Source organism: Gobio gobio (genome assembly GCF_949357685.1).
Source record: "Gobio gobio genome assembly, chromosome: 3".
Lineage (NCBI taxonomy): Eukaryota > Metazoa > Chordata > Actinopteri > Cypriniformes > Gobionidae > Gobio > Gobio gobio.
In genome coordinates this window covers 28,759,219-28,785,598 of record NC_137099.1, presented here as the reverse complement: position 1 = coordinate 28,785,598, position 26,380 = coordinate 28,759,219, and the positions used below count along the sequence as shown (strand labels likewise).

Here is a 26,380-nt window from a genome sequence, read left to right as displayed (position 1 = left end):
TTAATTTTTTAATGACCTCAGGTATGTTATCTACTTCATGCTACATACATTTGTGTATGTTTATTTTACACTTTAATTTACCTGTAGTATGTAGCCTCTAACATAGTCTCTCAGGGTCCAGCCCAGACCATGGAGGATGTGCAGAACCTCTTCTTGTTTGAGGACGCTGAACAGACGATCCAGCAGGATCTTCAACCTCACAGGTACTGCCTGAGTCCCATACAGCATCAGACTGCTTATGTCAAACACCACATTGGACTGCACGATCTCCACCTGCGTTGGGTGGTACAGATGCTGTGTGCTCAGCTTGTCTAGTGCTATAATCACACACACAAAAAAAAGACATAATTACAATATAGCAATATTTAATAAGAAAAGTCTGATTTTGGCAATAAAGATTTACACTATATACACTTTGACCATAATGTACTTACATAAAAAAAAAAACGATCATGTGTTGATAAAGTAATTTTTCTGCTGTTGAGGTGGGTAAGGTTAGGGACATGTTTTGTGGTGTGGTTAGGTTTAAGGGTGAGCTAAGGTGTAAGGGAAGGGTCAACAGTAATTATAGATGTACTATTAATTACAGCTGTAATTACATGCAGGTATTTTTTAAATATAATTACAATGTAAAAACATATATGTACATATTTTTTATACTTAGAAATTAAAGACACTTAAAATAAAGTGGGATCCAACTAAGCAGAAATACTTATCACATGAACAAACAATTATCAACTTTTTTGCCTTAATACCAAACTTATATTATTCAAGATTTTTTAAACAAACTATTCAGTACCGTTTCATCAGCAGGCTTATATTTAAATATATAGTCACACTTTGCATTACACTGAAAGTGTATTTACAATTTAAGTAGTGTGTAATTGTATGTGGTTTGTGTGTTTTACAGCACTCTTTTTAAATTATTAGTTTACATTATGAACTTGTAATAAATTACATTAGCATGTACAGTCAAGCATGGACCCATATTGATATGTACATGTAAAATGTGGGAAATTATACACTTTTTTGTGAAAACACTACCACATCAGAGAGAAATCTGAAGTGCAGGAGGTCATGATCAAAGGGCAGTGATATACATATTTTATTTTAACAGGTTTTAAATCTCCTACACAAATCTGGTTGTAACAAGTCACCCACAAAATAAGATAAATGTGTATTGTCTTTTATAGGAAACATTTAACTGGAAATATGATGTGTCCACACACACATTCTTCAGTTTACTGATATTGTCTAATATCTTCTGTGTGAATGAAATGCACACTCAGCTAATGACAATTCAATGAAGAAATGACAGTGGCATTAGTATAATCTGCTATTTCTCTCTTAACTTTTTCTCTCTCTCAGACGCTGTCTGTGTGACACCTCTTCAGTCCAGGACTGATTTTTGTGCTGACTAGGTCTTTGCCTGACAACAGACCCTGCTAGACACGAACATAATAAAAAATGAAGAACTACTTGTCAGAATGGCTGCCAACACTACAGACAAAATGAGAAGTATATGGCAGAGAGGAGTGAAAAGAAGAGGAGGATAGGAAGAACAGCGTCTGACAGATCACAGTGAAATTAAAACTAGGTGAAGGGCCCCTGTGATGGTCCCTTAAGGCCTGTCTCTCTCTTCCTTTTATCCCAACCCAACAGGTGTTTTCTTTTGTCTCTCTTTGAAACCAACTGTCTGTTTCTCCCTCTGTCTTTCCTTATCCCTTTTGACTGTCATCTCTTTCATTTTATGTTTTCACTAGCACTTCAGCTACCTTTTGACCTTTCTATGCTTTTTATTTTAAGTATAATGAAATAACTATATAAGTGAAAAGACAGTTATTATTGAATTAAAAGCTGGGGGAATAAAGACACAGAAGCCGGCAGAGTAGAATGAGGGAATAAGGATGGATATGCAAGTCAGAGCATATTGACTGGCTAAAGAGGCAGTTTTATGTGGAGCCATAACTTCACTGGGCTCAGAGGAGAAAGAAGGGGACCAGATAAAAGGACAGATAAAGACAGATCAGGTTAAACTCATGCCCCCGGCCCCTCCCAACTTGGGTATGGTTTGGATTTTAGCGATCGATCGATTCTGATTCATTTTGATTCTCAGTTTCAATTCCAGTAAGGTAAAAACATTTAGTCAAACATATTTATTCCGTGTCATTTGACAAAACATTTAGCTGCAGCTGATTTCCATGAACAAAAATCAACTCTAACATTATGGTCCTATGGTTGTAAAATACCACAAAATACCCCCAAAAAATACCACAACAAAAACAACTAATATAAATTCCAAACATTATTAAAGACAAGTAAACATTAATAAAATAAGAACAAATAAACAAATTAGCAATAGCACAAATAAATACAAAAATTTACAAAAATTGTAATCAAATGTAAAATAACACTGCATAGTTTTCTTTTTATAAATGAAATAAAGATTAAACTGTATTAAAGTAACACAGGTTATTTATTCAAGATCAGTGAGTGATTTTCTTTTTCTTTTGTTCTTTGATTAAACTTAATGACACAGACTGCAGCAGGTTTATTAGCCACAGGCAGCATCCAATATACTGTTACCGAATTCTGGGCTGAAACCAAAAATTCAAGATGGACTTTGCCGAAAACCAAAAATGAATAAATTAATAATCAATTAATTACTCAAATTTATTTATTAATCAACACTCAAAAAGCTAGAGTTGTACAAACATTTAAATTGCACATAAGGCAGGTTTTATATAAATTTTTTTATCTAAAAAAAATTCTTAATCTAAAAAAAAGGTTTTTACTCCAGTTTGTTGGTGAAATATAAACATTTACGCAACAATAAACTATATATAGAAACGTGCTTTCATGACATTCAAACATACATTAAATAAGGAATAGATCATTAACAGGCTAATTTAAAATATATTAAAGTCATACAGTGCTTATATTTAGTATATCGTCGCTGTCCGATGAAAACCACGTATGTCCATTTTGCCGATTTTGAGATTTTTCGACGGATTGAATGTCCAGGTTCATTTCCGCATACAGTATGCTTCACATATCTAAATGGCCAATGAAAAGTTGTGAAATCATGTCATCTGATTTTCAAGTATATCCATTTGGTGTCAAAGCTGTCAATCACGCCGCGTATCTCCCGCCCTGTGGAAGCATCTCGCCGGTCTCGTGAAGTTTCATCGAAGCTCAGCACTGGATAGCCGAAAGTACGACATTGAAGCTCTCCACAGTTTAGTTCAAATCTAGTTCTTCACAGATTAGTTTGCTTGCTAGTATGTAAATAAACTCGGTCTCATTATAAGATTCAAACTTTTTTTTTCTTAGTCAAACTGATCAAATTATAGCCTGTAATGCTACTGTCATGATTGTCACTAGAACATGCCTCACTCATACTGCTATCACCGCTTGCCAGAGGCTGAGAATGTCCAGCACGTATTCCTCTGTCAATATGAAACGCGACTTGGCCATTCTAATCAATGATCGGAAGAACGCGTATCGACCACCGTTACTGTAAAATATGCACGTATGTCCATTTAAACTCAATTTTGGTCAAATGTGGATTATATCATTACACTGGCAAGAATATGGTTACATGTAAAGATGCCGTACCAAGTATGACAACGCTACATTCAACTGCTTTTGAAATACAGTGTTTTTTTTCACTTCCTGAAAAGTAACCGTTTTGGACATACGTGAGTTTCATCGGGCAGCGATGATATATTTATATACAGACGAATATCTGAGTTATATTAAAAATGTCCTGGCTCTACCAAGCATTATAATGGCAGTGAATGGTTATATCATTTTTGAAGTCCATAAAAGTGCATTTATCCATCATATAACTGCTCCAAACATCTCCGGAGGGTTAATAAAGGCCTTCTGAAGTGAAGTGGTGCATTTGTGTAAGAAAAATATCCATATTTAAAACTTTATAGACTAAAATAACTAGCTTCCGGCGGTCAGCAGTACGCTAGTCAACTTACGGTAAAAGAGTAACCCCCCGCCGCTACGTTTTTTCTTTTGCTCTATCCTCTGCGCTTCTGTGTTCGCCAATACGCATGCGTCAAGGGTTCAAGGGTCAAGGATTACTCTTTTAGCGCAAGTCGATTTGCGTACCACTGACCACTGGAAGCTAGTTATTTTAGTCTATAAAGTTTTAAATATGTATATTTTTCTTACACAAACGCTCCACTTCGCTTCAAAAGGCCTTTATTAACCCCCCGGAGCCGTGTGGAGCAGTAATATGATGTATAGATGCACTCAAAAGCTACTCTCGATGCTGCATCATATGCTATGGGAAAATGCTTGACCGGTTGTGAAGCATGTGTGCAAGCATGCCAAGATCTTTAAATAACCTCTGATTATGTCATTGGAATGCGTGCTATAAAAAAGGCAATACATAGATGAAACAGGTGCACTTTCATATTTCTTTGTCTTTGGAGACCACAATTGTGTGTGTGTGTGTGTGTGTGTGTGTGTGTGTGTGTGTGTGTGTGTGTGTGTGTGTGTGTGTGTGTGTGTGTGTGTGTGTGTGTGTGTGTGTGTGTGTGCTACACTCTCTATAGCACACACACACATAAGAGTCAGATTTTCAGTAAACAGTATGCAGAAATTTCTCAGTGTGAAAAAGAGAATATCATGTCGCAAAGGATCAGGAGATGCATGCCTCTGTGTTCATGGTCCGTCCCTAATTATGATACGCATAATTCTCATAAGTGCAAGTGTGAGGACTGTGAGTCATTCTCAATTAAAGTGCTTTGTGCTCGTCACGCATATTTTCAAGGACAAGCTCCCACATTAAGATTGTGTCTGGCTGAGGATCAGGAGATGAGTCCTTCTCTTTCTCTCATTCTCTCTCCAGATCGGGATGTCCTCTCGTCCGATTCTGAAGCATGCCCCGGTGGCTTCTTCGGAGTGTGCAGAGGACACTACATCTCTTGTTTATGGTGAGATGGATTTTGAGAGCGATGTGTTTTGTCAAGGTGGTGACTCGTGCAGTAGCCAGGTTACAACTGGACTGGGCACAGGAACAAGAGACCCCTAAGCGCTCAAAGTTAGAGGATAGATTTCTGTCCGATGGCCAAGGGGAGGGGCCTGAGCGACCCTTGTCTCTACCCTTCTTTGAAGACCTTCATGACAAGTTAACTTGTTCATGGGGGAAACCATATACATTGCATTGTACACGGTTATACGATAATGGTTATATGAGGAGCTCCCAAACGGAGGGAGGCCCAGAAGCAGAGTGTGGTGAGTCCCTTTCGTAAAGACTAGTCTCGAGGCCGCTTTGTCTCTGGTTACTTGACTCTAACCCTGTTCCGAGAAAGTGGGAACAAAATGCTGCACCTCAATGCCGCACTAGGGGCATGTCCAGAAGTCTCTTCAGACAAAATTATACCTCAAGGCACACCTGTTTCATGTCTATTCATAGCCTCTCACTCATGGGATTCCAATGACATCGTGGTCAGAGGTTATTTAAAGCCAGGTTCTTGGCATGTTTGCACACATGCTTCACTGTCTGTCAAACAAAGATGTTTTCCCATAGCATATGATGCAGCATCTTGTTCCCCCTTTCTCGCTTTCTCTTCACCCATGTTTATTTTGTGATGTAGTAAAGAGGAGAAGAGATGATCAGTTCACGTGTGATTGATCCATGCAGCTGATTCGGCATGTCACGCTGTATTAAAGAGTGCCAAAACTACATTTATTGTTTGGATTTCAATATAAAATCAACAGAATTTTAAAGTTAAGACTTTGCTTCATATTAAAAACAACAAAGCACAAAGCTTCTTGTGATTATTGGATGGAAGGCGATATAATGTTCTTACTAGGCATCAACAGAAAACAGCACAGAATAAAAGATTTTAGATTTAAGAAACCATTTAGTTACCGATAATACTAAAATCGAGACATTAATAGTCAATCCAGAGCTAATGTCCACAAAGCTGACATTTTAACTATTGTAGCTTATCCATGTTGTATGCACAAAATAGACAGTCAAAACGTACCATCAATTAAACGTCTGATTCTGTATGGATTTCAGTCTTCTTGCAGTTAAAATGGTTTTAAATCACATTAAATTTTAATTTTATTACAAGTATCCAATTCCTGACATTAAATATATCTGATTCAAGAATTGGAATTGATTTTAGATTCCCAACCCTACTCCCCACACATACAACACACACACACACACACACACACACACACACACACACACACACACACACACACACACACACACACACTGACTTATGTACTAACTAGCCAAGACCATTGTGCAGAATCAAGAGTTTACTAACTTACAAAATGTGCTACTAACAATACAAAATAATGAATTATTTGTGCAGAGAGCACAAGTCCTTAACTGGAGAGAGTTCCTCCAGGAAGATGAACTGTCTGAAGTTGCCCTCAAGATTAGAAGATGGTTGTCTTTTTTTAATTTCTTGTCATTTATTTACTTTTTTTTCCCCATCTGCCCAAGGCAGATCCAAGCAGCTGGGCAGAACCACAGCTGATGGGCTGAAGGAAAACAGCCGAGGTGAGGCCAATGAATTGGATGGCTTTGGCAGAGGAGGAGGGAGAGGTGGCTGGGTTGGATCATACAAGACAAAAGAGACTTGGAGCTGGGCTGATTCACTAGCGATGAAGGTGACTTGATGCTGGGCTGATTCACTGGCGATAAAGACGTCTTGGAACTGGGCTGAACCAGCAGAGACGAAGACGACTTGGGACTGGATGGGACAAGAAGAGACTGGAGATCTTGGAACATGATATTATCTAGATAATCAAATAATAATTCTGTGGGAACACAGCTCATTGCACGCACCTCAGTAATGGCAGTGCTCCAATCCATCCCATCAAACTCCACTAAAATACCCTCGATGATCGACTGCCGGTTCATGCACCTGGTCAGACTCTGCATTGGGCTCGGACTTGCCCTATCGGAGGCCAAAATTGGCCTCTGGCAAATGCTTTGGCTCTTGCTTTATGTTGGGCTTGAGCTCTGAGTCTGCAGTGGGCTCTGGCTAAAGATAGCAGACATGCTGGCAGGGCCCCGGGTCTTTAGTTGATTCGGGGCTGACTTCACATACTGTGCTAAACTCCCTCAAGGACCTTCCACAGGTAGAAGATGCATAGTTGTAGAAGATGCATAGTGAGTGGTCAAAAATGTGGGTGAGGCATGTCAGATCTAGAAATTCCGTCAACTGAACCCACTGCTCAAGCAGTAACAGGTGTACATCAGGCATATCCATTTATCCATTTCTTCTGCTGATTTAATCTAATCTAGGTCCCATGTTTTGTTATGGGTTGTGTGTAGTAAATCCAGTAAAGAGATGCATGACGCAGAATGACCGATGAAATGTGAGACTTTAACACAGAACACAGAACAGAAGAACCAAGGGCTTAAATACACAGGGACAGACAATCAAAGAAACAAGGAACAGGTTTGCACTAATCAGAAATCATAGGGGGCTTTCATACTGGGCATGTTTTTTTTGAGTGCGCTTCTTCCCAGTGCCCCCAGCTGCGTTAGTCTGGTTTCACACTCAGCTTGATTCTATTGAACCCTGGTGCATTTGTGTTCATCTTTCGTCATCACAAACATGCACAGCGCATGATAGAAAACAGAATGCGGGTCAATATATTGTGTTTTTTTATTAATTTGGTGCTATTATACGCAGCTGAGTAAACAACACTAAGGTTTACTCTATGTGTGCTGTATGAAGGCGGCTTTCTGTTGGTTGCATATGGACTCTTTTGAGGGGACAGTAGATTGCTATTAATTTGCCACCCTGATGTGTCCCTTACACAGGGCTGGACTGGTAATCGGGCATTTTCCCGGTGGGCCGACACACTTTGGGGCCGATACAAGTTTTTTTGGGGTTTTTTTGCCACAGACTGCCCATCATGCAGCGACAGCGGCCCTGGTTTGTCTTCTGAATTGACTGGCCAAAGCGAGAAAGACCTTAGATTCCACCATATTCATAGACTGTCCATTTTTGGCACAGTTTTTTATTTATTTATTTATTTTATTTTATTTGAGCGCATGGGAAACTGCAAAAGACGAATATCCGCACACTGCTGCCGCTGACGAACATACGCTGCATTTCTGCTGCTCTATGAATTGATGAACGGCACTTTGATACATTGAATTTTGTTTTATACAATCATGTGATATGGCAAAATTACAGGTTCTGTGGTGAATCTGGCTGAAAATTGCTGCGAGCATGTAAATACATGATGAGTTAAATTGGAAAATGGCAATACACACAACTACAAACTTGTCACTTCAGCACAACCACAATTTACCTTGCAGTTGGCCTAACAGTGGAGAAATAGGGTGTTTTGGCAGAAATGTATGTATGTTGCTATTATTACTTACATTAAATTTTGCAGAATATAGATCACTTTTATATAGGCTGTTTTTGTATTTTCTACATGTGTTTACAATATTTTTATTACAAATTCAATAGTTTATTATTATTTATTTATTTTAGAAACCATATACCCATGGTAATGAGGAGCATGGTTTTACCTGTGACTACCAGGATCTTACAGTTAAATGAACCTAGCCTACAGTTAAACTCAGTTAAAATGTAAATTATTAAAGAATGATTCAACAAAACAGCTTTAAAGCCTGGATTGAAATGTTATTTCAAGAACCTCATGAAAGATAGATATCAGTGTCTTACATAAATTAGGTGTTATTTTTTTAAATGTTTTTAAAGGGGTAGTTCAAACAAAAAATGTGATTGTTTACTAACCCTAATGTCATTCCAAACCTGAATGAATTTATTTCTGTGTAACATAAAAGAAAATCATTCTGTTTTTGTCCATACAATATTCAATGGCAGCCTAACCAAAATGGTTTGGTATCCAACATTCTTCAAAATATCTTCTTTTGTGTTTCACGGAAGAGAGAAAGTCATACAGGTTTGGAACAACATAAGAGTGAGTAAATGATGACAGCATTTAAAAGCAGTACATTTACTTTACTGCATCCTAGCTCAAAACAGTGCTTTACTGTGTGACAAAAGTGCAATATTAAGTATTCAATAATATCCATCATTATTTGTCCCGGCCTTAGTTTTATTAATTTAATGCAATTTAAGGCCCAAACCCCAGCAAAAATATTCACGGGGGAACTCATGGGCTGGATGGGCTTTGCCAGGGCTGAATTTTATCCCCAGTCCAGCCCTGCCCTTACATGTGTCATATTAAACTAAATACATTGTAATTGGCTAAAATGCATGTGCAAGCTATTTTACTTCCTGAACAAGTGCACACCCAAGTCCATGTAGCTTTCACATTCACTTGAATCCAGCCACAGTTCAAGTGCAAACGAACTCAGACCACCTCCTTCAGGTAGTCTCAGGTTCGGTACCCCAGTGTGGACCGGGGTCCGCATGACAGTTTTCACATTAGCAATTTTTCATGCAAACTGTGCACCAAACTGAACTGTTAGTGTGAAAGTCCCCATAGTAAAAAAAAGAAAAAAAAGAATGAGAACTGCGGTAATGAGTTGAGGGTGACAATGAAAACCATGACCTAAAACATAAACATAACATGACAATGAAACTAAACATGACATGCGTATGAATACCTATAAGCAATTATGACCAGGCTGGTTTATACACTCACTGATACTCACCATGAGCGACCCATCCATGCTTGCACTGGTCACATGTCCGCAGGTGGATTTTTCCAGGCTGGAAACACTCACATGTGCAGTTTACCAGAGTACAGCGGATGGCCTGGAAATGCACAAGCAAATAATCATCATTTAAAGATTCTTAAACTGTTATACTTTAGATTATAATAATAGCTGTGATTATCAGCCAATGCAGTCTTCACCCTTTTAATGCATATAACAAATTTAGTTTGTTGAATTATGCAATATTTCTGTTAAAGACAATATTCCTTGAAATAAATATTCCAACATATGTTTTTCACTCAAAGAATGTTGTAATTTGTTGACGTGAATTATGTCTTAAACGAATGCAGTCACCCTCATGTCGCACTAATGTTGCTGACTGACATTGTGCTAACAAGCATCCATTCTGTATCTTGTGCCATATTCATGTAGGGGCATTTAGACGAGCTCTTCCTACTTCTCACCTGAAACATGGCCTGCTTTTGCCCCATTTGAATTTCCTTTGTTTTGACAAAAGCCGCCATTACTTGATGTGGAGACTGAACCGGAGCTGACCTCAAAAGCTTTTAGCGATGAGGGGTTAAGTGTCCCAACGAGACAGTCAGCCTGGCAGGACAACACAATGGCATTGTGTGATAAGACATCTCCTTAATCACTCCGCTACTGAAAAGACTCCGGCAGGAAGAGAGGAAAGGTGGGGAGGCCACATTGTTCATGTTCTCTCACACCTCTGTTGTCAAGGTCTATCAGATTCATTTTAAAGTAAAAAAATAATAATTAAAAAAAACTTTTCATCTTCCTGATTGTTATCTTTTTCAACATTGAGTAACTGCATTTTTATGTGATTTGTTTTGTGCACTGTGTATGTATAATCAGATTACAGATTACATATTACTGTTACAGATTACGGTACTGATTAATTATAAGTGATAAATCCTAGAGATTTCATTAAGCCTATTGTGGTTCATCAGAAAAAAAGAAAGAAAAGAAATGCTGTGTTATGTGACATATAACACATGCAAATATTAAATTGCTCAGGAAATAATAATAATAAAATAATAATAATAATAATAATAATAATAATAATAATAATAATAATAATAATATTAATAATAATAATAATAATAATAATAAATCAGCAATAACAATATGTGTATTTAATCATATGTATATAACATGTAGTTAGGAATAGGGTTGCTGAATTCAGTTCAGTAGCTTCCTGTTCCTTCTTGATCTGTTTATTTACAATTTGGTCGGGTAATTTAAAATAATTTATTTGCAGTTTTTTTTATTGAGAAAAAAAAAAAAAACATGAAAAGTTGAAAAATTACCCTGAGTCAATCAATTAAACAAAATCGCTGCTGCTATGACATCAGTTTACAAGCCAGGCTGACTTATGGGCATTTGGTCTAAACATGTATGATTCATTGAAGAATGGGACTTATTGTATCACAGTCATTTATTACACAAGCCATTATGTGTGTGTGTGTGTGTGTGTGTGTGTGTGTGTGTGTGTGTGTGTGTGTGTGTGTGTGTGTGTGTGTGTGTGTGTGTGTGTGTGTGTGTGTGTGTGTGTGTGTGTGTGTGTGTGTGTGTGTGTGTGTGTGTGTGTGGGCATGTTTTTGTGAAATATCAGGACACAAATGTATATAATGACATGGGTATGACACAGTTATTACAAAAAGAGGGTGAAATATGAGGACGTTCCCCATGTCCTCACTTTTCAAAATGCTTATAAATCACACAGAATGAGGTTTTTTTCACAGAAAGTGAACTGCACAGTCTCCTGTGAGGGCTAGGTTTAGGGGCAGGGGCAGTGTAAGGGGACAGAAAATACGGTTTGTACAGTATAAAAACCATTACGCCTATGGAATGTCCTCACATTTCACAAAAACAAACACGTGTGTGTGTGTGTGTGTGTGTGTGTGTGTGTGTGTGTGTGTGTGTGTGTGTGTGTGTGTGTGTGTGTGTGTGTGTGTGTGTGTGTGTGTGTGTGTGTGTGTGTGTGTGTGTGTGTGTGTGTGTGTGTGTGTGTGTGTGTGTGTGTGTGTGTGTGTGTGTGTGTGTGTGTGTGTGTGAGAGAGAGAGAGAGAGAGAGAGAGAGAGAGAGAGAGAGAGAGAGAGAGAGAGAGAGAGAGAGAGAGACCATAAATGAACAACAAGAGAAAAATATAAACATCAAATATGGGGTCTGACAACTTATGCGATAGTTAATTGTTTAATTAAATAACTAAGAGCTCAATTAGGAGCTCAATTAACAGCTCAGCAGTGCCAGTGCTGTTAGTGTAGTATAGAACAGCTCCTAAAGCATTCCGCACTCCATTATATGGAAAGGACCCAAAATAATGTATGATTATAGGCAAAACCTGTAGTTCAGATTCTAAAGCATTATTCAACCACCTCTATTGATTCCTGTGTTTGTAACATTTACACCATAGCACACACACACATATGCCTCACAGACCAACTTTGCTGACGCCAGGTCACTGGCAAACACTAAAAGCATCTTGCACTCTCTGCCACCCACAAGATTTGATCTTATTCAAGGCTTAGCTTTCAAAATGCTGTCGATATCCTGCCATAAATGTACAGGCAAAGTATGCAGGAAAACATGTAACCAATAAAAACAGGCAGTGCACCATGATATGCTTTATTAGGCATGCAGCAACTTTTTAAATGTAAAAATAGGTATAAAAAAAAAAAACAACCTTAGAGTTTGTTTTATTGAGATATTTCTGCAAGACCAGCATCTCATTCGTTTGCATTTCTATGTGTAAAGTGTGTATTCATTTGTAAAGTGTACACACTAAAACACTAAAACAATATTAACACACTGGCATACTGTGAAACTAAAATGTGAACCCTTTGTACGTACTTTAGAAAGGTACAACTTTTTAACACTCTGAGCAGAGAAGAATGACAATTTTTAATGTCAAAATAAGTAAAAGTGTTCAATTTAGCTAATGTAATTTATTATAAATACATTAAAATCAACCTATAAATGCAATTTATTCCTTATTGTATCAGCCAAAAAGGATTTGTAAACATATTGAATGGTTTGTGCATGTGTAAAAAGTTTCATATGTTGGTATTGTATGTTTTTGTGTCAATTCAAATGTTTGAATTCTAATTCCCTAATTCCCTTTATTGATTGATTGATTGATTGATTGATTGATTGATTGATTGATTGATTGATTGATTGATTGATTGATTGATTGATTGATTGATTGATTGATTGATTGATTGATTGATTGATTGATTGATTGATTGATTGATTGATTGATTGATTGATTGATTATTTTAATGCAACTCTCTTTCCCATTAAATATTTTACTTATTATTATTTTTTCTTTTTTTACAATGCCTATTTGTTTTTCTTTTTTTTTTAAAGAGATAAATTATTGAGTGGATGACAGTAATTTTTTGTGTCATTTTACACATATGTGGTATAAGCGTGATTAATGAATAATGAACATGGCAACATTTTTTCCAGTCTTTGGTCCTTCTATGCTATACTCAATGGGCATTGCCAACAGTGATATTATTGTAGTGAAACAGTCTGCCATTTACCTGAGGCCTGAATCTTGTTATCATGGCACAGGCACATACCAGCCTTAAGTTACAGCTGTAATATTTACTGTAACATTTCAGCTGAATCACTGGGAGACATCCTACTGGTATATGAGACATTTCATTATATTTTTTTATGAGGGAAATAACTTTAAATATAAAAATCTATCACCTGGGTCTTCTCTGTTTTCTATTATAATTGTAGGCTATATACATGAATTTTGGATAATAAAAAAGCAAACATATTTAGTATAAAATGTATTGATATGTTGACTTATGTGGTTACTTACTAGGTATGGTAATTTCATTCAGAATCTAATCATACAGCTATCACGGTTGGCTATAGTAGATAGCTCATGAAGACAGTCTTTAATTAGAAACTCGCAGGGATACACAGGAGAAAGAAACACCACCAGCAAAACACTCATGAAAAACAATGCAGAACAAGGAACTAACTGAAACTGAGGGCTTAAACAGACAGAGCAAACAAAGGGAGAACCTAACTAGACACACCTGAACTGAGGACTCTAATCAAATCAGTAACCATGGAAACAAAGAGGAAGGGGACAGAGAAAAACTTAACTAATTAACAAACTAGAAGATTAACATTAAAACTCAGACAAGAACACAACAGGAAAACAAGTTGAAAACAAACTCAAAACGTGAGCCTATAAAACATAATAAAAATGCAAAATATATTTCTCTTATATAATTATCAGATTTACAAAATTAAAGAAAAGTAAAAAAAACTGTGCGACAAGTAGTAGGCTATATGTTGAGTTTCAGTTCATTTTTGTGACACCTTCCAACAACAAGTTCATGGAAAGGAAACCGAGATGGCAGAAAGAATCATTCTGTTTTTTCCCATTCAAGGGAACTCAACGCTGCGTCATGACGTTGACGCAATGGGAACAACCCTTGCGTGACCATGTCTGAAGCCTGTGTGGAAACAATTAATTGGCAGACGGCAGTCCTATGAGGTCACATGGAGCGCCCGTGAGTATAAAAATGTGCCTGCATTAGACGTCATCAGCCCTTTCTGTGTCAAGACACACAAGGGCAGAGGCATGCACTGCAATGAGTCATGGTGGGGAAACTCTGCTCTCACTTGATTCGTTTTTTTTTTTTGAGGGATCAAAAGTGTGTCTAGTGTCGAGTGTCTGCACCTCGCGTTTCAGATCCTGTGCTTTGCTAAGGCAAGCGCGATGGTTTTGATTGTGGAGACCGCGGATAAACTGGTTGACGAGTTTGATGAGGGATTTGGTCTCTTTCAAACTCTCCCAGATAGCTCCATTGCTCTCATGGTGAGGAAGCCCGCTCGACGATGGGTGCTTCCACCTGAATGAGTGCCCTCATACAATTCTGCAAGCCTTCGCTTCTCCCGTATTTCCACATTGATATGTCAAAACCGTGGAGTGGTGTGTATCGGCTTGCGTAGCTTCCCCCACACAGTCAACCAGTTTTTGTGGTGAGAAGCTGTACCGATAAGTAAATGCTTCGGGTTGAGAGTTGCCAATACAGGTATAGCGAATCTTCATCTAGCAATGCTGCCGGAGTATGAAATGCAACCCTCAACCCCAGTCCTACTTAATAGCTGGGCTGCTATTCATTTTATGTTTTATTCTTATTCTGTTCTGAATGGCGTTGAATTGAAAGAATTTATTGTGGAGCGAGGGGAATTAAAATAGCCTATAGCTATATTTAAAGTATGTTTGTTTCTAAATATTTCACTTTATTTACCAGTATTTTCCATTAATGTAGCTAATAATAAAATGTGACTTCCGCAAACTATCTGTTTTTTGTTTTTTGTTTTTTTTTCAAAAACCCAATTTTGTATTTTTTCAAAAAAAATTGAAAAATGACCGATAGTATTAATCGGTCAAAGTCCTTACTGCTGGTTAGCGGTTAACCAGTTAATTATGAGCATTGCTATTATTTACCATTATGGGGATTATCTGATGATTAGAGGACACATGTCTGTGAAGGGGAAAAAAACTTTCTCTGAACATTTATAGACTGTAGAACAACATCCTTTTTGGCTATAGGTATGACCTAGCCTGTTCTAGTCAGAGAGTTTATTCTTTCAACTTACTAATAATTCTGCTTTGCTATTCACATCAGTGCAGACGTGTCCAGCTAAACATAAAGCACAGTGAGCATCAATCAGAGTGAAGGCAGTGCAGAGTGGACATTGAGCGGAAGAGCGAGACAAAGAGAAGTCCTGGGCGATTGTTGCTTGGACCACTGAGGACCCTGTGAACTCCTCTCAAAGACTCAGCTGACAGAGATCAAACCAGTGACAGCCTGCTGCAGTATCCAGAGACATAACTGTGTTCAAAGTGCTGGATAGAGGGGCACAGGGAGGGGGGCATGCGGCCGCCTCAGGAGGACAAGGGAGGGAGGTGAGCCGCTTCTGCCAGCGACTGATCTTCTTTCTCTCTCTCGTTGTCTCTGTGCTGTCACCCGCTGATTGATCCAGGTGTTTTATAGCTATCTGGAGGCACAGAGCATTCAGACAAAGAGAGACCTCTGTCAGTTCTTTTGATTGGGGCTGCACATTCCTGGGCCAGATGGTGGACAGGCCTTCTTTGGACAACGCCAATCCACATACCTCTCCCCAGCACTCAGGAGAGCTGCTGTGCGTGTGTGCACTTCCTTTCAAACAGGGTAGGTCAATGTTAACATTCAAAATGATTAAGATAAAAAGATGCAGGATTATTTTTTTCTAAAAAAAAGTTTAGAAAAAACATGTTGAAATATTTTATTGCATTATATATTGTACATCTATCTACCTACCAGCATGGATCTGAAAAGGGTGCACAAGAGAGACACACAGAATCTGAGAAGGGGGGACCACCGGTTAAAAAAAGACTGGAACATGGGAAAATAAATTTTAATATTTTGCTCTGTATTATAAGTTTAAATATGGCAACAGTGTACTAAGTTGATTGATTTGATTTTGTTCTTGTTTTCTTTATTTTGTATTTTCCTATATCTTTTTACACAACTGAATAAATAAGCCATTTGTTATTCACTTGACTGTGAAATATGTATGTTAATTGTTTTCTTAAATGCTCAATTTATCACCTATAAAAAATAATACAAGTGGCGCAATATCTTTTTACACAACTTAATAAATAAGCCACGTGTTGCTCACTTGACTGGGAAATATGTATGTGAATTGTTTTCTTAAATGTTCAATGTACCACCTGTAAGAAATAATACAAGTGGCACAATAAGAGGCTCATGATGAATTACAGTTCATTGTGTCCAAGTGTCTTGTCCATAAAACATTCATATCTGTTTGCATGTATTTTATATGTGTATGGCACGTCTAAAATTGCAAATTCATTGTAAGAAACCTGCAAATACTGTAAAGATGCTACGTGTTTCTATGCTGTGTTTCAAAGACAATCCTCAGCAGACTATGTAAGTTGACTATGTTGCACAAGTTTTTATAGATGCAAACCAACAGTAATTAGGTGCCTTTAAGTCTGTAGAACAGATTTTCCTCCAAATACCAGGAAGTTGATTCTTGCTCAAGTTATACTAACTGTTCCCTTACAAAGTTTCAAGCTGATCACTTTTCAAAGATCCAGGTGTTTCTCTCTTGATTTATTACCCTCACACAAAACAGAAAGTATTTCTAAAGAAGTTTAAAAATACTGGGTAACATCACAAACCTTTAATCCCTGTTCAGTTAAACTCTATGTAATCTATTTACTGTTACCATCCTATATGTGCAAGCTAAACATTATTTACATGTACGTCTTATGTCATAGCCTGTATGTGTTGCATACATGTCACAAATAAAACACAGAGGTTTGTAGAACACTCTGCATGTTTCGAGTCTTTTCCTTGACTCTTATCAGTCTTCCGCTGATAAAGGCTCATTCCCAGCAGGCTTTGCCACCTGCTCTGATTACCCCACAAAAGATTGTGTGGGATAGCAACCAAGACAAGAGTAAACTGGACAAAGAACAAAAGTCTAATAAAACAAATACACACACTCAGTATTGCAAACACAGACACTGTATAAATGTATAAAATGAAGTCTCCACTCAACTGACAAAGAGCAAAGCAACAGTTTGTTTGTTTTTCTGTGTAAATGTGGATCTCCTCATATCACCACAGTAGTAGCATTAGTCAGAGCACAAGCATTTTGCACCCAGGTTGACCCCAGAAGGAGGGGACAACTACATATTGACTACACAGGACCAGCGAGGATGTGTAGACATACAGACAAGACCTCTGGGTCTTCAAGAATATATTCGGATCTTCTTTCTTCTATACACTCTCTATAAACAATCTCAAAACACACTTGTTGTTTAATCTATTTAAATTCACCTCATAATGAATCATTCTTCTCTTTAAAATGCTATGTGTGGATCTGGTTTTATAGTATTACATTTATGTCATACAACGCACAAGTACGCATTGTGTCTTGTTAATTTAAACATTTGGAATCTAAAAATGTTTTTTCAGGGCAGTGTCACTGAACTTTTTACTATTGTTGATAATAATTTATCTACCCAACAATGTCAATATGAGAAAATATAATAAATACATACACTATGTGTGTGCATTACCTGGGTCTGCATGATGCAATGCCAACTTCTGACAGCTGCCCCTTGCTCCTTTAAGACTGTGTTTCTTCATTAGCATAAATTGCATCAGATTGTTACAGGAAAGAAATGAGACGAGTAATGAAGAGAGAGAAAAAGAATATAGATAGAGACTCATCCTGATCTCACTTGCACTCCTACATGACCACAGTGACAACTGTGAGACTGTCCCTCCCACTCCACCATGCTCTGGCGGGCTGTATACTGAAATGTGTGTATTGTATGTGTGTGCATGAATACAGAGCGAGGGAGATTCAATGAAAGTCCATCACACTCTCTTTATCAGGCCAAACAAAGTTCAGAGATAGAGAGGGGACGAAGACGAGACAAGACCATCTGCCTGTCACAGGTCAATCATTGCATGAAGACAATGCATGAATTTGTTTTGTCCTAATTTTTTTTTTGTGGGGTGCCAATGTTACAGAACATGTCTTTAACAATGGTATTTGCAGTAGACAGATTACTTTTGTCTACTTTTAAGGATACTCTTAAGGATTTTTTTTATGGATTGATGATTTTTGTCTAATTTTACCAATGTCCAATCCGTTGGATTTTTTTTTTAAGAGTTAAAGCTATAGCAAGTTTTTTTTTTTTTTTTTCTTGCACATATGCAACAGGGAATATTTGCCAACGATTTGATTGCCATCCAGCAATCGACTCAACAAAATTACCACCCTACTCCCTGGATCCTACAATGGTCCACTTCATTTGACTAAGATGGCCCAATGCAATTATAAAGCTATTGATGGATGTTTGTACGTCTTCTAGGCTGTGCAGTATTAAGTCATTAGCACTACAAATTGTGGCAGACCTTTTATTGCCACACAGTCATGGGAACAAGCAGTGGCCCAGAGTTAACGAGTCACATATCCAACCCCCCAACCCCCCAACCAAGCATCGACTCCAACTACCACCCTCCCCCAATCTGCATCCCATATTTATAATTTTACCACATCCTAACAATAACACGACTAGAACTGGTGCAAAACACACGTCCAAGGATAATGAAACACACACGTTACCGCAGAAGGCTGTAAGTACAACCAGCTGTGACAGTCTCCTCTGAGAGCGAACAAGAGAACAGGAGAAAAAGAGAGCAAGAAAGACTGAGAACGAGAGAGAAAGTAAGAAAGTCAGACACATGTGAATGCAGCTGTACTCAGGGGGAAACCACACGCTCTGTTTCCAGCTGCCTTCTCAGTGGCTCCTTCTTTCTCAGGCCCCTGTCCCTCTCCAGCCTCTTTTGGCCATCTTTGTTTTGACAGGGCTCTGCAGTTCCAAAAACCTCTCTCAGATGTGCTGAGGTAAGGGAAAAACAAAACAAACGTCTTTTTTTTTTCTTCTTGTGCGCACACATATATGGCTTAGCACATTCACAATCCCTCGTTCTTGTGTACACACACAAGTGAATTAACACAAGCAGTCATTAGACTCCACTCTCTTTATTTATGTGTTTACTTATAGCTCTTAAAAATCTTGGAAGAGTAAATTTCCCTTGGTGTAAAGGTTTCACTAAGCCACAATGATTTGGGAAGGACACATTCTTTTGACGCTGTGGGTCTGCCTCAAATCCAAGACCTCAGCATGTGCTGAATTTTGAGCATACCTCAACATGTGTTACCTCTTTGTAATATTTACTTTGTAGGGCAATATGAAGTGGATAGCACAGCCAAATGCTGCTTTCGCTGCTTTTAATGGGGGCCTATCGCCCTCATTAAAAAAACAAATATTAACTGTGAAACTTAAAAAGAGCACACAAAAGTCGTCAAATCATATAAAAAAAAATAATAATAATAAATTGTCCCTCAACACCATCTCTTGGCTTCCGGCATCAAGTTCCTGCTCTAGATGGTTTGCTTGTAACATTTATTTCTAAAACATCCACATGCTTTCCTGCTAATTGCAACTTGTATTATCTAATTATCTAATTTATCATAATCTTACTCTAAGCACATGTGTAGTTTATAAGCTGCAAGCAAATATTCAAACTAGCAAATACATTTTATCTGCAACATAACTGTGTCAGGTCTAGCTGACATTATAAGGTGTATAATATTCACCATAACACAATTTAAAACACCCAGTCAAGCACCAAGATTAAAACTGCAATAAAACAGAAAAGAGGAGAGAGGGGGAACATGTGTCGCCTATTGGCTAATGATTATAGGATAATAGGGTTTTTATTGTATGGGGGACGAAAGAGAAGAAATTACTTGGAAGTGTGAATGTCTGTGGTGTCTAGAAGTCTAGTCCCCCCCCCCCCCCCTTTTTCTCAGTTTTCTCCATTCATGTTTTTTGCATGATTATCGTGTTTGTGCCATCCCCATGTGGCGACTTTGCATAGACATTTGAATAATGAAGGGAAGTCATTTAACTATTCTCCGGGTATTAAAAACCAATGTTTTTTACACGATGCAGCAACATTAGGCATGTTAATTGGGCTCTTTGGACTTACCCAAAAAAGGGACTAAATTAATTACTCATGTCGACAAAATGTCAGAAACACGCTTTGGAAAATAATAACCCAAGGTCTCATTTGCGTTTTTAACCTTTATATTTTTGGAAGTTTTATATGTGAGTGGACTTTAACAACGTTGATTGAACAAATCACTTTGAGATTGTTGAAATACAACATTATTTCAACAAAGGAAAACATTTTTTTTTTCTTTGTCTTTTACAAGTAAAAAAAATGACTTATTCATTACTGTCATAAATAACATTTCTTGGATAATGTTTACACCTATTAGTTTGTAGTGTCCATCATGTACAAAAACAAACATACACACAATCAAACAAACAACTAATTACCTATCTACACAGCATTTCTGTGGCACACTTTAACTGCAAATGTTGCCTCAAAAGGTTTCCTCAATATATTAAAGAATATAACTAGTATCCATGTGTTCTATTACTTAGTATGCATGACTCTGCTGAAAAATCCAGCATAAAGCAGCATGAATTCCATGTTTGTCTAGGCTGGTTTATGCTGGTTAGAGCTGATATAATGCTGGAATAGTGCTGGTGGAGCTGGCCATGCTGTTCTCAAGTAAAACGAATCTGGTGTAGCTGGTCCACCAGCACTTCCACTCCCCATGCTGGGGATCAACATACCAGCAACCACCATCCCAGGGTCCCAGCATGCAAAACATACCTTTTGCTGGTGACCCGCAATGCTAGATTTTTCAGAGGGGACATTACAATTAGCTTTGGGCCTTAGTCAAGTCCCTTATGATATTCATTATGTAGAGAGGCAAGATGAAAGAAGCAGATGAAATAGAGTTATATCTTCAACCCTAGCTTATGCCTTTTTAATTAATGTTGTTCTTTTCTTTTCTTGTCAAGCTTAACTCACGAATCTATATCAGTGTTTCCTGTTGCAAGGGTCCTTTCAAAAGTGCATTATTAACCTTACAAGGACAATCAGAGAGTGCTTGTGAGGAAGCCATAGGAAATTGTTTGTGAGTAGACAGATTTTGTGGGGGGAAAAATAAGTGTGCTGAAAAATAAGTGTGTTCAAATGTATTGAATGTCCATGTGTAGTGTACTTCAAATCTTAAAAGTATATTTTTAATAAACTGTAATTTCAGATAATATAATATGTATTACATAAAATGCCATTTAAGTATACTTAAACAGAGGACACTTTCTTAACACGCTTTAGTACACTTTTAAAAAGTGCATTTTCTAGTAATGTCAAATTAAAAGTTTCACTTTAAAGTGCTTTTTTAAAATCATTTTGTTTTAAATAATTGTTTGGCATGCTTTAAAGAAGTAGGCTTATTTGATCAGTTGACTAACATAATAAAGCACATGTAAAGTTCTTGATTATAATTTTTTTTGTAGTGTGTTATTCGATATATTCATTTTAAATGCGATACTGTATTTGTACTAAATTGCAAATTTATCATTATGAATGTGTAATTACAAATATATTTAAATGCACACAAGATTAATTAGAAAAAATTACATTAAGTTATACTTTAGTTTATCATAAATGCTTGTCTGAACATTTGACAGTACACTTTACCCATTTTTTTTTCGACAGAAATAATTATGAACTTGCATATCAAAATGTATATATTTTTATATAAATGGCATAAATTTGAGCTAAATATATTTTCATATACACATATATTTTCAACTAACATGCAATTAGTCTGAAAACAATACATTCAGTTCACACAAATATATTATTTCTGTAGTAATTTTCTTTTCTTTTTTTAAAGAAGGGATACACATGTGGTACATAGAAGACACATAGAACAGAGTGCTATCTATACGATATACGTGTTATCGATACATGTGTGAATGAACCCACTTGTTTCTCTTATTCATTTCTTTTATTGCTTCTATTTGGTAACAAAATTGTTTCATGTTGCACATTGCTTGAATAGCAATTCAGCAAGAGGTCACTGGACAATTGGGGCAGCTCTGCCTCACGGTAGTCCCATGCCATGCAGTGCCGGTATGTTCGTGTGCTGAACATGGGGCACCTGAGGGAGAGGCCAGTGACAGCTGTAACATACAGAATGATCAGCATCAGCGCCCGTTTCAGACTAATTAGAGCAGCAGCTCTGCTCAGAATGGCCCCAGTAATTAATTAGACAGGCGGTGAAGCTGAAATTTTTAATCAAGAAACTGTATTTAAAAAAAAAGGAGGAAAAAAAGATAATCATTACATGTAATACACCTGACAGTAATCCTGTGCATTACGATTTCCACTGAAAACAACCTGCATTTCACATATTAAATTATGTCCCAACTGAAAAAAAAAAAAAAAAAAATCTCTCCCTTTAGACTTTAGGCGTTTTTCATTCTAAACTCAAACTCCAATTTGAGGAACTGCAAATTATTACAAGTCAGCATAATACAATTTAATATTGACTATTTAATGGAAAAACAGTTTATTGTAGTTCAAACCTTTTATTTATATTATCATGAATTTAAGTGCAACTACTGAAGTGTGTGTGCGTGTCTGACACACTTTTCTGCATTAAGACAGCTGGCAGAGGAATGCTTGTCAATTGAAATAAGAAGATTTCAATGAGGAATAACCTTAACCTCTTAAATGTAAAATGTGAAATCATTGTATATAACAGATATCCTTTAATTGCCACGTATATAGTTGAAACGGGTATATTAATTTAAGTTACAGACCAAACTATAGCAAGTGTAATTACATCTGTAATTCATTTCTGTAGTTACATTTATAATTAAACTGTTGACACTGCCCTTACACCTAACCCTACCCTTAAACTTACCCATACCACCACACCTGTCCCTAACTTTACCTGTATACCACCTTAATATCAGCAAAAGTGTTTTAAATACAATATGAACACAATAAGTACATTGTACTTATTTTTTGATGTAAGTACATGGTAGTTAAGTCAGAAAACCACCCAGCCATTGTTTTAAGCTACAAACTACAAACAACGCAATTTCCTGGTAGTGAATTTGCCAACTGCCGCAGGAGCTGGGCATAACATGGAAGTTACAATGCTACGTAGATGAGTGAACTGCTGGACTGTTCCCTGTCCATGTCCAAGCATTTTCTTTTTATTTTATTTTATTTTTATGTGACAGAAACAAAAATCGTGAGTAGCACCAGATAAACTAAATCAATATAGTACAGTTCAGAGTCACACTTTTATCTGTCTTAAAAAAAAACAAGTCACTGCTGGTGTCAGGGAAAAGGAAGATTCAGCTGAGATGGAAAGAGTGTTTGCGTGTAGAGAAGTGCTCCACTGACTTCAGTATTCCTTGAGGTTCCCCCCCACCCCAAGGCTTTTAAGCCTGTGCCACAGCCTAATAATCTGTTCTAAGTGGAACTTAGAGTTCTGGTCTACAGAGACATGGGTAGCTCTGTTGTGGAATCATTAGTGTGTGAAGTGCACTCATTTAAAGACAAATGGTGGGGCAGGAACCATGCAAATGACCCATTTCTGTTTGCCAGGCAACCTGTCTGCCAGCCCTCTGCAGTGTACTCTGCCAACATATGACGGCTTGCCTTCCCCAGGGGAAGCAGCAGTGTCACAGACACCAGTATTTCTGCTGCTTAACAAATTTATCAATGTGTGAAATAGTTTAGGCAGCTGGTGACACACATTTGCTGTAGCACATCATGTATAATTCAGACCAACAGGACCACACTCTAGCACTGAGTGCAAATTGAGATAGCAGATCTATGTCAGTGTTGGTAAACAAGGTCAATGACAAGGTATAGGGATGACAGCAATGCTTTCACACATTCGCTGTTTTTGGGATACATTTTTCAAGTCTCACCCTTCTATAGCTCTCCTGAAATACTTTGATGCCACACTATATTCCAAACAGAATGGATTATGTATACATTTCCTACGTATGTAGTATGTAACTATGTATGTAAGTGTGTACTGTATGTATGTATTTAGTTATTTACAAATCTTTGAATTTTTTTAAATGTGTATATATTATATGATGGCAAAAATATGTTATTCTGATTATTCTCGCATTTTATCATACACTATAAAGATTAAATAAAGATTATTGAAGTAAATTAAAAAAATACTATTTCAGTTTTTCTACTTCAAAATTGCATGTTTAATTCAATGTGTTACTTTCCATTTCTTTGTAATTATTTGTGATTATTTTGAAAATTATGTTTAAAGTATTTTTTGCAGGGGAGTTTACACAGGTTGGGATTTAAGAATGACTCCGTGTCTTTAAAATCGATGCTGAGCTAAGCTCCACCAGGACCTACAAGATAAACCACCATCTCTCTTTCTCTTAATTTGCTTATCAGCCAAGTATTCCAACATCTCTGAACAGAATGAAGAGAGGAAACACAATGAGAAAACTCAGACTCAATCTTTGAGTTTAAAGTTGCATTCAGAAAGTTTTTGCTTACATTTAGCTTGCTTTTATTCATTCCAATAATAACAGAAATACAAGCATTCTTTGATTTTATGCAATCCGTTATCGTTGTGGATGTATGAAGTTTGCTTACGAACTGCTGCTGTTTCACACAGAAGCTGTTTGTTTATCTTTTGTTATGTTTCTTTTTGTCGATGTTTCTTCTAGATTATTATTACCATATTTTCATTCATCGCTGGTGGTTCATGCTGGTAGGCAGCTGGCTGCTGCATTGCACCGGTCTGCTGCAAGCTCTTCTCCCCTGAACATCTGTGTGTTGAACGGTCGTGTTCAGTGCTGACGTCCCACCGTTTGATTTATCCTTGTACTGTGGTGTGGGATCTATGGGACGTCAAATTTTGTTTCATCACTCAGGGACTGCTGGACATTTTGACTATGCTGTTGACTCCATTGTTATGTTGTGTCTATATTACATATAGTATGTGTTTTTTAAGTATGTGACTGACTGTCACTTTATGAAGAAAATTAATATCATGTATACATGTCAATGCTCATGATGCACTGATATATGAAGAGTAATGCTTTTTCTAGAAGACTGAGTTTCTCAGAAGTGCTGTTAATTTCTTTATGCGTAAAATGGTCTTAATTAGAAAAACATTAGTCCTTCAGAGTGCTCATTCAAAGAAAAAAAATCTGTGGTAATAAATCTCAAATAAAAGTTCTGGTTATTCTTGAGTAAAACTCCAGCTAACTCCAGCTATAACTCCAGCTACCATAATGTGGTATATGCAGAAGGTAACCCGGACATGAGGGCTTCTTGAAGCAAGAAGAGCATTATGGGCATTGACAGCCCTCAAACATTCCTCAAAAAAAAAAAAAGACAGTGTAATGAAGAATAGACATGAATAGCTCTCTGTTGCATTCTGTCCTGAAAATAAAAAAGAATGGCAGCACAATAGGTGTAGCCTTGCGGTCAAGAAAATACAAGAAAAAAAAATCACCACCGGTAGAATTAGGCTGTAATACGGAAAAGATGGAATCATTGGCCATCACAAAGAACAGAATAGAAAGGATTATACTTACCAGACGCTGTACATCACCAAAAGACCATAAAATATTGTATAAAGTTAGAACAGGTAAAACAATTAAAAAAAAGAGAGAGGAGGGAAGTATTTGGGATAAGAGATAAGAGAAGGAAACAATCCAGGTGTAGTAATTTGTTCAATTTAAGATCATTGTACAATTTATGGAAGCACACAGGAAGACAGGAAGTGCCATCTGAAGAGGAGGACAGGTTCATTGCAAATGCCTTAATGGAGTTGGCGATTATGTGCTGAAACAACTGTAGTAATTGGAGTAATGTCTGGGTATACTCAGTGTCATCGCAGTGAAATGAACAGTATTCTGAAGTTCTGAAGGCAGCGTTTGTCCTCTTGATGAGTCTATAGGAAGGGCTGCAGGTGTCAGGACTGTGTCTTATTCAGCTTCACATTCCCACATGAATCATTTCTGTCGTACATCCTCTACCTCCTAACCTAGCTCTCTCTCATACACCTCTCCCTCCTCCATATCACTCTCTCTTTCTGTCTGTCTCGGAGTTATAGACCAGATTTGAGTCTCTAGAGGGAAATCTAAGTCAAGCTACTGTCATTTCAAACACTGTGAT

At 37.3% G+C, this 26,380-nt stretch overlaps 1 protein-coding gene across 6 annotated transcripts in view; it reads right to left on the bottom strand.

Moving 5' to 3' along the window:
* bnc2 (basonuclin zinc finger protein 2) overlaps positions 1-26,380 on the bottom strand; it is a gene marked incomplete at its 3' end in the record, with an annotated part of 224,847 nt that overhangs the window by 57,508 nt on the left and 140,959 nt on the right. For all 6 annotated transcript variants that reach the window (XM_079813042.1, XM_079813040.1, XM_079813041.1 and 3 more), the window contains 2 exons: positions 9,662-9,764; positions 82-317 (listed from right to left, as the gene is read on the bottom strand). In XM_079813042.1, coding sequence (XP_079669168.1) covers positions 82-317; positions 9,662-9,764 — 339 coding nt within the window. The remainder of the gene's footprint in view (positions 1-81; positions 318-9,661; positions 9,765-26,380) is intronic.